At 42.9% G+C, this 16,065-nt stretch overlaps 1 protein-coding gene across 1 annotated transcript in view; it reads right to left on the reverse strand.

Moving 5' to 3' along the window:
* Positions 1-11,722, reverse strand: part of LOC106585965 (integrin alpha-2) — a 56,201-nt gene extending 44,479 nt beyond the window's left edge. The window contains exons 1-8 of the mRNA XM_045707071.1: positions 11,222-11,722; positions 7,413-7,536; positions 4,920-5,029; positions 3,916-4,007; positions 3,625-3,739; positions 2,908-3,035; positions 2,108-2,256; positions 1,718-1,868 (exon numbers count right to left, since the gene is read on the reverse strand). Coding sequence (XP_045563027.1) covers positions 1,718-1,868; positions 2,108-2,256; positions 2,908-3,035; positions 3,625-3,739; positions 3,916-4,007; positions 4,920-5,029; positions 7,413-7,536; positions 11,222-11,285 — 933 coding nt within the window. The 5' untranslated portion in view covers positions 11,286-11,722. The remainder of the gene's footprint in view (positions 1-1,717; positions 1,869-2,107; positions 2,257-2,907; positions 3,036-3,624; positions 3,740-3,915; positions 4,008-4,919; positions 5,030-7,412; positions 7,537-11,221) is intronic.
* Positions 11,723-16,065: the final 4,343 nt, after the last annotated feature.

Genomic DNA, 16,065 nt, shown 5'->3' on the forward strand with positions numbered 1-16,065 from the left:
TTATAAGGTAGATAATTATGGGTTAGGGAAGTCCTGTGACATCACCAAGCTAATTATGGGTTAGGGAAGTCCTGTGACATCACCAAGCTAATTGTTGGTTAGGGAAGTCCTGTGACATCACCAAGCTAATTATGGGTTAGGGAAGTCCTGTGACATCACCAAGCTAATTATGGGTTAGGGAAGTCCTGTGACATCACCAAGCTAATTGTTGGTTAGGGAAGTCCTGTGACATCACCAAGCTAATTGTTGGTTAGGGAAGTCCTGTGACATCACCAAGCTAATTGTTGGTTAGGGAGTCCTGTGACATCACCAAGCTAATTATGGGTTAGGGAAGTCCTGTGACATCACCAAGCTAATTGTTGGTTAGGGAAGTCCTGTGACATCACCAAGCTAATTGTTGGTTAGGGAAGTCCTGTGACATCACCAAGCTAATTATGGGTTAGGGAAGTCCTGTGACATCACCAAGCTAATTGTTGGTTAGGGAAGTCCTGTGACATCACCAAGCTAATTGTTGGTTAGGGAAGTCCTGTAAAATCATCAAGCTAATTATGGGTTAGGGAAGTCCTGTGACATCACCAAGCTAATTGTTGGTCAGGGAAGTCCTGTGACATCACCAAGCTAATGGTTGGTTAGGGAAGTCCTGTGACATCACCAAGCTAATTATGGGTTAGGGAAGTCCTGTGACATCACCAAGCTAATTATGGGTTAGGGAAGTCCTGTGACATCACCAAGCTAATTATGGGTTAGGGAAGTCCTGTGACATCACCAAGCTAGTTATGGGTTAGGGAAGTCCTGTGACATCACCAAGCTAATTATGGGTTAGGGAAGTCCTGTGACATCACCAAGCTAATTATGGGTTAGGTAAGTCCTGTGACATAACCAAGCTAATTATGGGTTAGGGAAGTCCTGTGACATCACCAAGCTAATTGTTGGTTAGGGAAGTCCTGTGACATCACCAAGCTAATTGTTGGTTAGGGAAGTCCTGTGACATCACCAAGCTAATTGTTGGTTAGGGAAGTCCTGTGACATCACCAAGCTAATTATGGGTTAGGTAAGTCCTGTGACATCACCAAGCTAATTATGGGTTAGGGAAGTCCTGTGACATCACCAAGCTAATTGTTGGTTAGGGAAGTCCTGTGACATCACCAAGCTAATTATGGGTTAGGGAAGTCCTGTGACATCACCAAGCTAATTATGGGTTAGGGAAGTCCTGTGACATCACCAAGCTAATTATGGGTTAGGGAAGTCCTGTGACATCACCAAGCTAATTATGGGTTAGGGAAGTCCTGTGACATCACCAAGCTAATTGTTGGTTAGGGAAGTCCTGTGACATCACCAAGCTAATTGTTGGTTAGGGAAGTCCTGTGACATCACCAAGCTAATTATGGGTTAGGTAAGTCCTGTGACATCACCAAGCTAATTATGGGTTAGGGAAGTCCTGTGACATCACCAAGCTAATTGTTGGTTAGGGAAGTCCTATGGGAGGCGGGTGGGAGGGAAACACGTTTGTCCTGTGAATTCATACGTTTTTTTTTTCTCCATGTGTTCAGTACCTGTCTTACCAATAACAATTGTATTGATTTATTTACCCTTTATTTAACCAGGCTAGTCTCGTTGAGATAAAACTCAAGAGCGACCTGGACCAAGACAGCAAGCACATTTGTTTTTGTGATCACAATAAAGTCTGTCAAAGTATAAAAGTTTCCCGCGAACTTACAGCAATGCCAAAGCGCCTGATATTTTCCTTCTCACATTCTCTGATGACTGTATCTCTGAAGGCCTCGTCATGTGACTCCCCGTCGGTTACCACAACCATCACCTTGGCTGCCCCGGGACGACCGCCATTGTCTTGATGAAAACCCCACCGACTGGAAAACGTGGACACGTATTATATACCCTGATAATCATCTATGGTATTAAGGTGAAAGGTGAAAGGTGAAATAAAAAAAATGAGGATGACATTCTTCCAGTGGCTGTTATGAACACCCAGGGTCTCTGTTCATAGAGCGTCTCAGAGTAGGACTGAGGATCTAGGGATGTGATCTGATGTAGATCAGCACTTTTTTACTCTGATACTTTGAGAATACTGTATATTCTGTGTACCGACCTGGCGTACTGGATGGCATGAAAAGTGTTGGTAGCAGCACCGTACATCTGAGTGATACCCGAGGCCGCAGACAAAACACCTTCTTTGGTTTTGAAAGTGTTCAGTTTGAATTCAAACTGTGCTGACACCGCATACTGAATAACACTGACCTGACGTAGGAGAAACAAACAAAAAATAAATAACATGATCAAAAAGAGGATCGAGAGAGAGAGAGAGAGAGAGAGAGAGAGAGAGAAATAGAAATAGAGAATGAAAGGGAGAGAGAGAGATGAGAGAGAGAGAGAAATAGAGAATGAAAGGGAGAGAGAGAGGAGAGAGAGCGAGAGAGAGGAGAGAGAGAGCGAGAGAGAGGAGAGAGAGAGGGAGAGAGAGAGGAGAGAGAGCGAGAGAGAGAGAGAGAGAGAGAGAGAGAGAGAGAGAAAGCGAGAGAGCGAGAGAGAGAGAGAGAGAGAGAGAGAGAGAGAGAGAGAGAGAGAGAGAGCGAGAGAGAGGAGAGAGAGAGAGAGAGAGAGAGAGAGAGAGAGAGAGAGAGAGAGAGAGAGAGAGAAAGAGGAGAGAGGAGAGAGAAAGAGGAGAGAGGAGAGAGAGCGAGAGAGAGAGAGAGAGGAGAGAGAGAGCGAGAGAAAGGGAGAGAGCTAGAGAGAGAGAGAGAGAGAGAGAGCGAGAGAGAGGAGAGAGAGAGAGAGAGAGAGAGAGAGAGAGAGAGAGAGAGAGAGAGAGAGAGAGAGCGAGAGAAAGGGAGAGAGATAGAGCAGAAAGAGAGAGCGAGAGAGAGAGAGAGGAGAGAGAGAGATGCCTACCTGGGTACTTTGTGGGCCAATGTCTAGAGTAGGGAGCAGTTTTTTGAGAAACTCATTAATTGGTGTCCATGGGTAAATGCTGTTGGAGCCATCCAAGACTATCACAATATCCATCGGACCCCCACAAGCTGAAGGAAATACGACAGAAAATAAAGTCAGGCATAAATATTTCTTAACTACTCTACCACGAAATGGCCCCATTTTCTTTTCCTAAGGTAGGAATGGGTCATCAAAGGAGACGGAGGGAGAGAGGGAGGTCCTTGCCCTGGACAGCAGAGGAGAAGGCAGTTATACATTTGAAGAGTGAGACAGTGGGAGAGAGGGAGGTCCTTGCCCTGGACAGCAGAGGAGAAGGCAGTTATACATTTGAAGAGTGAGACAGTGGGAGAGAGAGAGCGAGAGAGAGAGAGAGAGAGAGAGAGAGAGAGAGAGAGAGAAAGAGAGACAGACAGAGAGAGAGAGAGAGAGAGAGAGAGAGAGACAGAGAGAGAGAGAGACAGAGAGACAGAGAGAGAGCGAGAGAGAGAGGAGAGAGAGAGAGAGAGAGAGAGAGAGAGCGAGAGAGAGAGAGAGAGAGAGAGAGAGAGAGAGAGACATATATCTTACTTTGTACAGCAGGGGAGAAGGCAGGTACAGATTTGAAGAGGGAGACAGAGAGAGAGAGAGAGAGAGAGAGAGAGAGAGAGAGAGAGAGAGAGAGGGAGACATATATCTTACTTTGTACAGCAGGGGAGAAGGCAGGCTGAGGTTTGAAGAGGGGGCTGACCCCTGCACAGACACCTGGGTAGAAGTCCTGACTCCCACATCTCTGAGCCCACAGCGGACCACATGTCTATGGAAAATAACTTTAGAGCGATGTTCACATCTCTTTCTTTCAGTTATCAAGACGTGCGTTACAGAAACACACCCAATTCCTTTATCTCACTTTAAGAGGTAACTTAATTTTAGAGAGTTTATATTTTATTCTGCAATGTGACCAAACTATTAATCCAACTGTTACTCTCTTACCATAAATCCACTAATTTTGGGCATACGAGTGAGAGTCAAACCTAGACTCATGTTGACGTTGATATTTCTCTCATCTGGAATATTGATGGAGTCTGAAAGAGAAAACCAGATTTTTGTTATTATGTTACATATTCAATAAAGAAAAAGTATAATGATCTTTCATTCCTCTCTTCTTGTCTCTTTCTCAAAACGCATTAGAGGAGAAGATCAGAGGAGATCCTTGGATCTTCTCCTCCAATGAGAAAGAGATGAGAAGGACAGAGGACGGTAGGACAAGACGAATTGTGAAAGTGACGAGGACAGAGGACAGTAGGACAAGACGAATTGAGAAAGAGACGAGGACGGTAGGACGGTAGGACAAGACGAATTGAGAAAGAGACGAGGACGGTAGGACGGTAGGACAAGACGAATTGAGAAAGAGACGAGGACAGAGGACGGTAGGATAAGACGAATTGAGAAAGAGACGAGGACGGTAGGACGGTAGGACAAGACGAATTGAGAAAGAGACGAGGACAGAGGACGGTAGGATAAGACGAATTGAGAAAGAGACGAGGACGGTAGGACGGTAGGACAAGACGAATTGAGAAAGTGACGAGGACAGAGGACAGTAGGACAAGACGAATTGAGAAAGAGACGAGGACGGTAGGACAAGACGAATTGAGAAAGTGACGAGGACAGAGGACGGTAGGACAAGACGAATTGAGAAAGAGACGAGGACGGTAGGACGGTAGGACAAGACGAATTGAGAAAGACACGAGGACGGAGGACGGTAGGACAAGACGAATTGAGAAAGAGACGAGGACGGTAGGACGGTAGGACAAGACGAATTGAGAAAGACACGAGGACAGAGGACGGTAGGACAAGACACATTGAGAAAGAGACAAGGACGGTAGGACGGTAGGACAAAACGAATTGAGAAAGAGCCAGTGTGTCATGTTACGATTCGAGGTTAAAAGGTCAAACTTCAGACTGTGAGATGTTTTATGAAGATGCCCCAAACTTACCCTGGATGTTGAGCTTATCACAGCTGGTCTTAGAGCCTGATACAGGACACTTATAAACATCTCCCTTCCTGTTACCAGTGAAGCCACTCCATGGAGCGCCCACCAGGAGCCTAGAGAAAGGAGGACGGTAAGAACAGCACTGCTTACATCAGCCCCATAAACATGTTTATCATAGCTATGTCCCAGAGAAGACCTGAATGAGTTCAGTCAATAGACTGAGTTAATGGTCTGCATTTATTAAGTAGCCTAGAAACACTGATTCTGTAAGAAGACCTGAATGAGTTCAGTCAATAGACTGAGTTAATGGTCTGCATTTATTAAGTAGCCTAGAAACACTGATTCTGTAGATGTCCTGCCTCGAGCTGTAATTGACCGTTAATTAACATAAACACATTTAGCATCACCTGGCTTGGCCAACAAGCCACTGATGCAGAGCTTTGGAACATCTACATTTTTTAAAAAGTCTAAAAAATCCATGTAATATAGCCTACACCTTCACAATAAATCCATGTAATATAGTCTACACCTTCACAATAAATCCATGTAATATAGTCTACACCTTCACAATAAATCCATGTAATATAGCCTACACCTTCACAATAAATCCATTATTTATTTTAGACAGGTCTAAAGAAACATGATATGAAGTAAATATAGTTTATTTGAGATTAACAGAATAACATATTATGTGTTGTCCTTATGTTACGTCCTGATCTGGCTGTGTCATATGGCTGTGGGCTTACACTAGTTCATTTAGCAGACAAGATTTGCTTAGAATTCCGTTGCATTATTTTATAGTATGAAGAATACAAATTGAACGAAGCTGAATAAAATATATTTTCTACAAACGATTTGAGGGAGGGCGCACATGTTGCTATTCTGTGTTGAGCGGTTAAACAAAGAAACAGGTATTCCTATATGCTTAATTTACAGTTATTAATGTAACTTAAGTTGTTCTACAAAGGTTGGGCAATATGTTTAGATTTGTAATACATTGTAAGTCTGCATGATGAGACTCTAATGATGATTTGAAAAAAAGTCCCTTGAAAGGGATGAGCTCTGCTTTGTTTTTTATGCAGGCTGTACACACTTCATCAGTCTCTAATTCACAATTTGACAAGCACTTGATAAAGGCGGCATACCCTTTGAAAATGCACCCTAAAAAAAATCCATGCCTTTTTGCAGCCAGTGGCCGTTGTGCCCTTCTCACTGAGTGCTGAGCATTTAGGATCACCTCTCACTCAATTGATCGGGTCTTTCTCACATGCTACAAGTGAAGACAGACGCATCGGGGACCCAACTGCGCGCGGCCTTATCCAATTCCGAGGTGCACATTGAAGATATTGGAAGAACTGTCCAACTGTCAGCCAACAAGATGAGTACTAGCATGTCAATCTACTATCCCCCATAGTACAAAAGTCAACCTATTCTATTCTGTGCGAGAAATAAATATCCCAAACATAGTCTGGGACAGTTGTGTGATGCGATAGATCCCAAATTAATACAACCACTAGCATCAAAACAACTTGTGGCTGATGCGACAGATCAGAACATTTATCTTAAAAAGGTTTATAACCTATTAGGCTATTTCTTCACATTAAAAGCGTAGCAATGAGCACATGGCAGTAGTCTACAGGAACGAATGTTCCATTAGCAGAAAAATACCATTATCAAAAAGTGACCACCAATGTGATTATGCATATAATGCTTTTAATATAAGGGCCCTGCGTTCATCCACCTCTGGCCTGCTCGCCTCCCTACCTCTGCGGAAGCACAGTTCCCGCTCAGCCCAGTCAAAACTGTTCGCTGCTCTGGCACACCAATGGTGGAACAAGCTCCCTCACGACGCCAGGACAGCGGAGTCAAACACCACCTTCCGGAGACACCTGAAACCCCACCTCTTTAAGGAATACCTGGGATAGGATATAGTAATCCTTCTAACCCATTTAATCTATGCACTTACATAGTGAATGGAGGACGCTTTTCAGTGGTTCATTTTCATCCTAGCCAGGTAGGCTATACTCCTGTTGTAAAGCGAAGCAACGTGCTTAATATTAGGAAAGTTGAGAAATAAATATAGTATGCCTAGCCTATAAAAAGGCAGATGGGATCCTCCTCTTTTTAGTAGAGGCCATCACTCTGTTTTCTCATGCAATTGCATATAGCCTATAGAAATGTTGCGCAACATGAGCTCATGGGCTCTCATGAAGTGCTTGATTAGATTTTTGATCACAATAGCATTTATGACGTCAGAGTGATTAGAGGGACAATAGAGTGCTGACTACCAGGCAGTTAGCAAGTTTGGTAGGCTACTAATGACCATCAGCAGCATCAGAGTTTGGGGAAGCCTAATTACCGTGACTAAACGGTCACATGGAATTTGACTGCCTTCATGACACGTGACTGCCGGTGTGGCGGTAATACGGTCACCACAACATCCCTAGTCTATAGCCTTCAACCAGGGATTTGGAGAGCTGTGTGCAAGTTTCTTACCATTTGCCTTGATGGTTGGTTAGTTGTTGGACAGTGTAGCCAAACTGTTCGTTAGCAGGCCCAGAGAAGACCTTGGCGTCTGCGGTTCCCACATTGAAGGCTTCAGAGCACCAAACCGTGTGCACTGGGGTGAAGAGCAGACAGAAAGAGGGCTTCACACTGACAATAAGGGATTAGCAGTAGTCTTTACACATAACAAACTCATGCGTGTTCTCTGTGACAATGAGGGTGCTTGCGACTTTTGACTAGGGTTCTTGTCAAAATTAGTGGACTATATAGGAAATACAAAGCTCTTTCAGAAACATTTGTAGATATAAAAACAAGATGGCACAAGGAAGTCATTCAACATGGAAGTTGACTGGTTTGATTTTGTTTTCCATTTAATATTGTGTGATGATGGAATGATCAGATGGTTTATTGCCATGAATAGCAACCAGTCTGTCATGAAGACCAGTCTGTCATAAAGACCAGTGGTCAAACTTCCCCCTTGAGTCTATGGACATGTCATGTGATGTTCTTCACAGATGAGCAATAAAGGAATGGATAACACACACACACAATACATCCTCAAACAGCAGTGCTGATGGAGGTGAAGAGAGAACGAGAGAGAGAGAAGGAGAGGAGAGAGCAGGAGAAAGAGAGAGAAGGAGAAAGAGAGAAAGGAGAGAGAGAGAAGGAGGGAGCGAGAGAGAGAGAGAGCCCAACATGGGTACTTTGTGGGCCAATGTCTAGAGTAGGAAGTGTTTTTTTGAGAAGATCACAGGGGGCATGTATTCCTCTTTATGAGCTGTTTTACTCACAAGCCTCGTGGCACATCAGGCTCCCAGTTCGTATCACTGTTCATGCCCGTAGATCTATAATCAGTTATCTATTTTGCTATGTGCTGCTCTCGTATGACCAATTGAAAGACAACCATGCGCAGTGTAACACATGTTGTATTCTGGCATGAGTTCAAATGGAACTTGCAAGAGGCATACCTTGCCCCCCCCTCCCATTTGAAAGGCATTTTGCAATGTGTAGGTGTGGTATGTATTACTGTAGGCATTAATTAGCTGGGGTATGTGACATATAAAGGATGTTAAAATAACATATGGGATTCTTTCTGGAAAGCATATTGTCTGAATTAGTATGTCAGAATTAGTAGTAAGTCTGAAATAGTTAGTAAATCTGAATTAGTTAGTAAGTCTGAATGAGTTAGTAAGTCTGAATCAGTTAGTAAGTCTGAATTAGTCAGTAAGTCTGAACTAGTAAGTATGAATTAGTAAGTAAGTATGAATTAGTTAGTAAGTATGAATTAGTTAGTAAGTCTGAATTAGTTAGTAAGTCTGAATTAGTAAGTTGCCCAGTGTCACACTCCCACTAATGACATTTCCATTAAAACAATCTCAGTAGAGTGAACAGTAGGCTAGGTGGTCGTAGGCCCAATCTCAGTGGAGTGAACAGTAGGCTAGGTGGTCGTAGGCCCAATCTCAGTAGAGTGAACAGTAGGCTAGGTGGTCGTAGGCCCAATCTCAGTGGAGTGAACAGTAGGCTAGGTGGTCGTAGGCCCAATCTCAGTAGAGTGAACAGTAGGCTAGGTGGTCGAAGGCCCAATCTCAGTATTTATTTAACTAGGCAAGTCAGTTAAGAACAAATTCTTATTTACAATGACAGCCGAGGAACAGTGGGTTAACTGCCTTATTCAGGGGGCAGAACGACAATTTGTTTACCTTCTCAGCTCAGGGGATTTGATCTAGCAACCTTTCAGCTACTAGTCCAACGCTCTAACCACTAGGCTACCTGCTGGTTACTAGTCCAATGCTAGTCCACTAGGCTACCTGCTGGTTACTAGTCCAACGCTAGTCCACTAGGCTACCTGCTGGTTACTAGTCCAATGCTCTAACCACTAGGCTACCTGCTGGTTACTAGTCCACCGCTCTAACCACTAGGCTACCTGCTGGTTACTGGCCCAACGCTCTAACTACTAGGCTACCTGCTGGTTACTGGCCCAACGCTCTAACCACTAGGCTACCAGCTGGTTACTAGTCCAACACTCTAACCACTAGGCTACCTGCTGGTTACTGGCCCAATACTCTAACCACTAGGCTACCTGCTGGTTACTAGTCCAACCCTCTAACCACTAGGCTACCTGCTGGTTACTGGCCCAACGCTCTAACCACTAGGCTACCAGCTGGTTACTGCCCCAACGCTCTAAACACTAGGCTACCTGCTGGTTACTGGCCCAACGCTCTAACCACTAGGCTACCAGCTGGTTACTGCCCCAACGCTCTAAACACTAGGCTACCTGCTGGTTACTGGCCCAACGCTCTAACCACTAGGCTACCTGCTGGTTACTAGTCCAACGCTCTAACCACTAGGCTACCTGCTGGTTACTGGTCCAACGCTAGTCCACTAGGCTACCTGCTGGTTACTAGTCCAACGCTCTAACCACTAGGCTACCCTGCTGGTTACTAGTCCAACGCTCTAACCACTAGGCTACCTGCTGCTTACTGTCCCAACGCTCTAACCACTAGGCTACCTGCTGGTTACTGTCCCAACGCTCTAACCACTAGGCTACCTGCTGGTTACTGGCCCAACGCTCTAACCACTAGGCTACCTGCTGGTTACTGGCCCAACGCTCTAACCACTAGGCTACCTGCTGGTTACTAGTCCAACGCTCTAACCACTAGGCTACCTGCTGGTTACTGGTCCAACGCTAGTCCACTAGGCTTCCTGCTGGTTACTAGTCCAACGCTCTAACCACTAGGCTACCCTGCTGGTTACTAGTCCAACGCTCTAACCACTAGGCTACCTGCTGCCTACTGTCCCAACGCTCTAACCACTAGGCTACCTGCTGGTTACTGTCCCAACGCTCTAACCACTAGGCTATCTGCTGGTTACTAGTCCAACGCTCTAACCACTAGGCTACCTGCTGGTTACTGGTCCAACGCTCTAACCACTAGGCTACCTGCTGGTTACTGGCCCAACGCTCTAACCACTAGGCTACCTGCTGGTTACTGGCCCAATGCTCTAACCACTAGGCTACCTGCTGGTTACTAGTCCAACGCTCTAACCACTAGGCTACCTGCCACCCCAGTAGACCGAAGTGGCTAAGTGGTCGAAGGTCCATAAAAATGTGCATCAGACGATACACACTTTAATATAGTTAATTTTAAATGTTCACAGAAACGTGTAGGGGTCACACAACCCCACACTTGGGGGAATAAATCATTTCCATTACAAAGTGGATATGGTTCATGTTGAAGATACTAGAGACCTCAGTACTAATATAGACGTATATCTGCTCCAGAGGAGGTGTCCACTGAGACTGAAGTATAGCTGTGTTATGTTCTTTGAAATTCCGGTTCATACAGTATACTGATTATTAGCAGGATGTAGTGAAAATACAGGTAAAAACAGGGTTTTGATTGATTGATAAATTATGAAATCAACGTGTGAGTTTTAAACGTTACGTTATCAGAAATGTGTTTATTGTAAAAAAATAAATAAATATGAAAACATCGCCATAAATAGCCAAAACACACTTAAAAAAATAGGGCATATTATCGTATGCTATGGTGTTACACAGAATAGTTACTTTTGCTAGTTCATACAAACTAAAGGAAACGTTAGGTTCCATGTGTAAAACAAGCACTTCCTTTTATTGTAATTTACCCGTCTACCTAAGAAAACTCTTATATCACATGAAAATATGCAGCTCTTTCACAATCAAAGTCGTTATCGAAAAGTGTATGTACATAGAATGAAAAAAAAAAAACGTATTATAAATTGTAAGTGTTTTTTATTTATCTGTTTAAAAAGTTACTTACTCAGAATTAGAAATGTAACAAAGATACTCCTTCTCCTTCCGATAGATTGCATTTTCAGGTCCATTATTCCTTTGATGTAAAAGTAAAAAACTAAATATATTTTTTTTTCTTCACTTGTTTACAAACAAGTTTCTTCACAGTCGGTCTGTCTGGGTGTTGAGGTAGAAATGATGTTCCTGAGAGAGGAAGAGGAGTTTGGAGCCAATGAGAGTTCAAAAGAATTGTCCCAAAAGAAGAAAAAGAAAAGAACGTAAAAATGAAGAAAACAAATATTTTAAGCGAAAGTGAATTAATGCATGTTGGGAAAAAAATGAAGAAAAAAATTGAAGAAAAAATATAGAATTTTCAGATTATTTTTTTTTTAATTCAATAATATCGAAAAATATTTTGAAGCATTCAATTGATGTTTGCATCCAATCTTAAATGTTCTTTGGTCAAACAACTTATTTTCATTATTGGTCCTTGCGATGACAATTTTTCTCCACCTTCCTTCAAGTCCTCTTTTCTCTGCACTGAGTTTTGGTACTCTTTTGGAGAGGAGGCAGGGTTAGGGGGGAATGGGTGAGTGGAGGCGGGGTTAGGGGGGGGGATGGGCGAGTGGAGGCGGGGTTAGGGGGGATGGGCGAGTGGAGGCGGGGTTAGGGGGGATGGGCGTGTTTTTCCTGGTAATAAAGGTGATGGTGATATGCTTCCAGTAAACTACTTCCTGTTTTTTAGCCATTGGTCACTTGTATTATAAACTTGGCCCTTCTCCTGTTTGTATCGTGAAAGAAAATGTTGGTCCCATGTTTCATGAGCTAAAGTAAAAGATCCCATAAATGTTCAATAAAGCACAAAACACTTATTTCTCTCAAATTTTAAGCACAAATTTGTTTACATCCCTGTTAGTGAGCATTTCTCCTTTGCCAAGATAATCCATCCACCTGACAGGAGTGGCACATCAAGAATCTGATTAAACCTCATAACATTAAACAGGTGCACCTTGTGCTGGGGACAATAAAAGGCCACTCTGAAATGTGCAGTTTTGTCACACAACAAAATGCCACAGATGTCTCAAGTTTTGAGGGAGCATGCCACCAGGGCTTTTGCCAGAAAATGTAATGTTAATTTCTCTACCATAAGCCGCCTCCAATATTGTTTTAGAGAATTTGGCTGTACGTCTAACCGGGCCAACTGCAGATCACATGTAACCACGCCAGCCAAGGACCTCCACACTTCTTCACCTGCTGGATCGTCTGAGACCAGCCACCCAGACAGCTGATGAAACTGTGGGTTTGCACAACAACAAAAGAATTTCTGCACAAACTGTCAGGAACCGTCTCAGGGAAGCTCATCTGTGTGCTCGTCGTCCTCACCAGGGTCGTGACCTGACTGCAGTTTGGCGTCGTAACTGTTCTTATTTACAGTAGCATAATTACAATGAAAGACAATTAAAGCTCATGAAACATTTGACCAACACTTTAAATGTTGCGTTTATATTTTTGTTCAGTATATATAAATATATTATTTGATAAAATATAGAATTTGGCCTTTACTACTATAGCCTAGAGAAATACATTGAATAACATTCATAAATGGCAAAAAAATGACAGACAAAAATTCAATTTAAGAAACAATGATTTTGTCACGCCTGCTCACTTGCTTCTCGTCTCCCAGCGTCTGTCCTCACAGTTTTGAAGTGTTTGTCATATCTAGGAGATATAAAAAAGCTCAGAAAATATATATTTATATACAGTATATACAATACCGCTCAAAAATTTGGAATCACTTAGAAATGTCCTTGTTTTTGAAAGAAAATAAAAAAAATGTGTCCATTAAAATAACATCAAATTGATCAGAAATACAGTGTAGACATTGTTAATGTTGTAAATGACTATTGCAGCTGGAAACGGCTGATTTGTTTTATGGAATATCTACATAGGTTACAGAGGCATTATTATCAGCAACCATCACTCCTGTGTTCCAATGGCACGTTGTGTTGGCTAATCCAAGTTTATCATTTTAAAAGGCTAATTGATCATTAGAAAACCCTTTAGTGATAGGCCAACAATTATGTTAGCACAGCTGAAAACTGTTGTTCTGATTAAAGAAGGAATAAAACTGGCCTTCTTTAGACTAGTTGAGTATCTGGAGCATCAGCATTTGTGGGTTCGATTACAGGCTCAAAATGGCCAGAAACAAAGACCTTTTGTCTGAAACTCATCAGCCTATTCTTGTTCTGAGAAATGAAGGCTATTCCATGCGATAAATTGCCAAGAAACTGAAGATCGCGTACAACGCTGTGTACTACTCCCTTCACAGAACAGCATAAACTGTCTCTAACCAGAATAGAAAGAGGAGTGGGAGGCCCCGGTGCACAACTGAGCAAGAGGACAAGTACATTAGAGTGTCTAGTTTGAGAAACAGACGCCTCACAAGTCCTTAACTGGCAGCTTCATTAAATAGTACCCACAAAACACCAGTCTCAACGTCAACAGTGAAGAGGCGACTCCAGAATGCTGGCCTGAAAGGGCTGGGATAAAGGCTGGGATAAACTCTGTCTTGTTGACCCTAGATCGGTAGTTCCAAACATGGAGACCAGGAATTCTACATGGGTTGTGCTCGCAGGGTACACTAAATTAGCAGGGTTGCAGCCACTGGGTGGGGAACTTCTGTAAAACCTACAGGGAGAGGAGCGGACAGGTATAGAAAACACATACATAGTTGACAAAGCTACAAAAATAGCAAAATGAGATAATCTGAATATTACTAGGTAAGATACTCTGCTGAGAGTGGTGAGGAGCCTTCCTCTCTTTCCTCCCAAATGTTAATTTGGCCAATATAAATCAAGTTCCTCATCAGTAAACATGTTATTTTTATCATGATGATGTTTGAATTTCTGGAATCAAAATCAAAATCAAGGGCTTTTGCTTTGCATTGAGCCCTAGAGTATAGCCCACCTGCGTAGAGACAGTTATTATAAACACCCAGACAGAGCTGAGACCAGGATGGGGAACTTTCTGACTAACTCATCACAATGGATGCATCATTGGTCTGCTGAGTTCTATAATGTACATCTAAATGAATGCTTCATGCCAAACACTTCTATATTTGGCATTGTGTTGTAGACAAGATCTCCTGAATTAATAGCATTGTGACCCCATCTGTTGAGTGAGACAGACAAGACAGACAGACAGACAGACAGACAGACAGACAGACAGACAGACAGACAGACAGACAGACAGACAGACAGACAGACAGACAGACAGACAGACAGACAGACAGACAGACAGACAGACAGACAGACAGACAGACAGACAGACAGACAGACAGACAGACAGACAGACAGACAGACACACAGACAGACAGACAGACAGACACACAGACACACAGACACAGAGACATACAGAGACAGACAGAGACAGACTTTGCTTTACCACCATGTTTAGCCTCCTGGCCACTGTTGAACATTTGAACATCTTGGCCATGTTCTGTTATAATCTCCACCCGGCACAGCCAGAAGAGGACTGGCCACCCCTCATAGCCTGGTTCCTCTCTAGGTTTCTTCCTAGGTTCTGGCCTTTTCTAGGGAGTTTTTCCTAGCCACCGTGCTTCTACACCTGCATTGCTTGCTGTTTGGAGTTTTAGGCTGGGTTTCTGTACAGCACTTTGAGATATCAGCTGATGTAAGAAGGGCTATATCAATACATTTGATTTGATTTGATTTGATCTATTGACCGGCTCGGTGACAGATGTCAGGGTAGAGTTTTATTGGAGGAGAAACAGTAGGTTCCTTGATGAAAACCAAATCAACGGTTCGTGATGAGTGGAGGATTCAATCGATGTATGGGCACACTGAGTACGCCCTAAAGTAGTGTGTTACTATCAAAGTTATTAAGTAAAACTATATCAAGTAGTGATAAAGTATACATAATTACTGTACATCTGTCTGGTAAGGTTTAACCACATTATGTAGATAATTGAAAAACGATGACCTTACTGGAGGATGGGTTTGGGACCACTAAAACAATTACCCTAGTGTTACTGGAGGATGGGTTTGGGACCACCAAAACAATTACCCTAGTGTTACTGGAGGACGGGTTTGGGACCACCAAAACAATTACCCTAGGGTTACTGGAGGACGGGTTTGGGACCACCAAAACAATTACCCTAGGGTTACTGGAGGACGGGTTTGGGACCACCAAAACAATTACCCTAGGGTTACTACATCTCTCCAAACAATCACAGAATAAACTGCAGTGGCATAACTTTCAAAGCAATAAACATGTGGATTTGAATAAACTAATTTGAATAAACAAACACTGATATTTGCTGACTAAACTCAACTCCACGATGTAAATCACATCCTTGGAGTTGAGCGGAGACAAGCTCAATAATGAACTAAATTGAGTCTAACGTTACTCCTTAAAGTCCAAGGACCTTACGTGTCCTGTTTAAATGTGAATTGGCTCTGGATGCCGAAACCGCCGTGTACTCCATCTAAACGTGAATCGATTCTCCATTGCGGGTACGGTTTCTAGAAACATAAAAACCCTCTACTTCCATATCACACAAAAAAAAAATTTGATTCACAGATGTAAAATATGCACTTATTGTACGGTTTTAACAGGTTAACACAGTCGTACCCGACAGTATTTTTTCACTGACAACACGTTTTTGTGGCATCCGTTTTCTGTTTTACAGACAGGTGTTTGGAGACACAGATAGCTAATTAGCAGAGGTACACCTCTCTCTTCCATCTGTCTTACGTAACACGCGCTGTAAAATGGAAATATGGCCGTGTGGGAACCCTAACTTTATAACGGTGTGTAGTAATTAAACTTTAGATTTTTTTTTTCAAAAAT

This window comes from Salmo salar, chromosome ssa24, assembly GCF_905237065.1.
Source record: "Salmo salar chromosome ssa24, Ssal_v3.1, whole genome shotgun sequence".
Classification (NCBI taxonomy): Eukaryota; Metazoa; Chordata; class Actinopteri; order Salmoniformes; family Salmonidae; genus Salmo; species Salmo salar.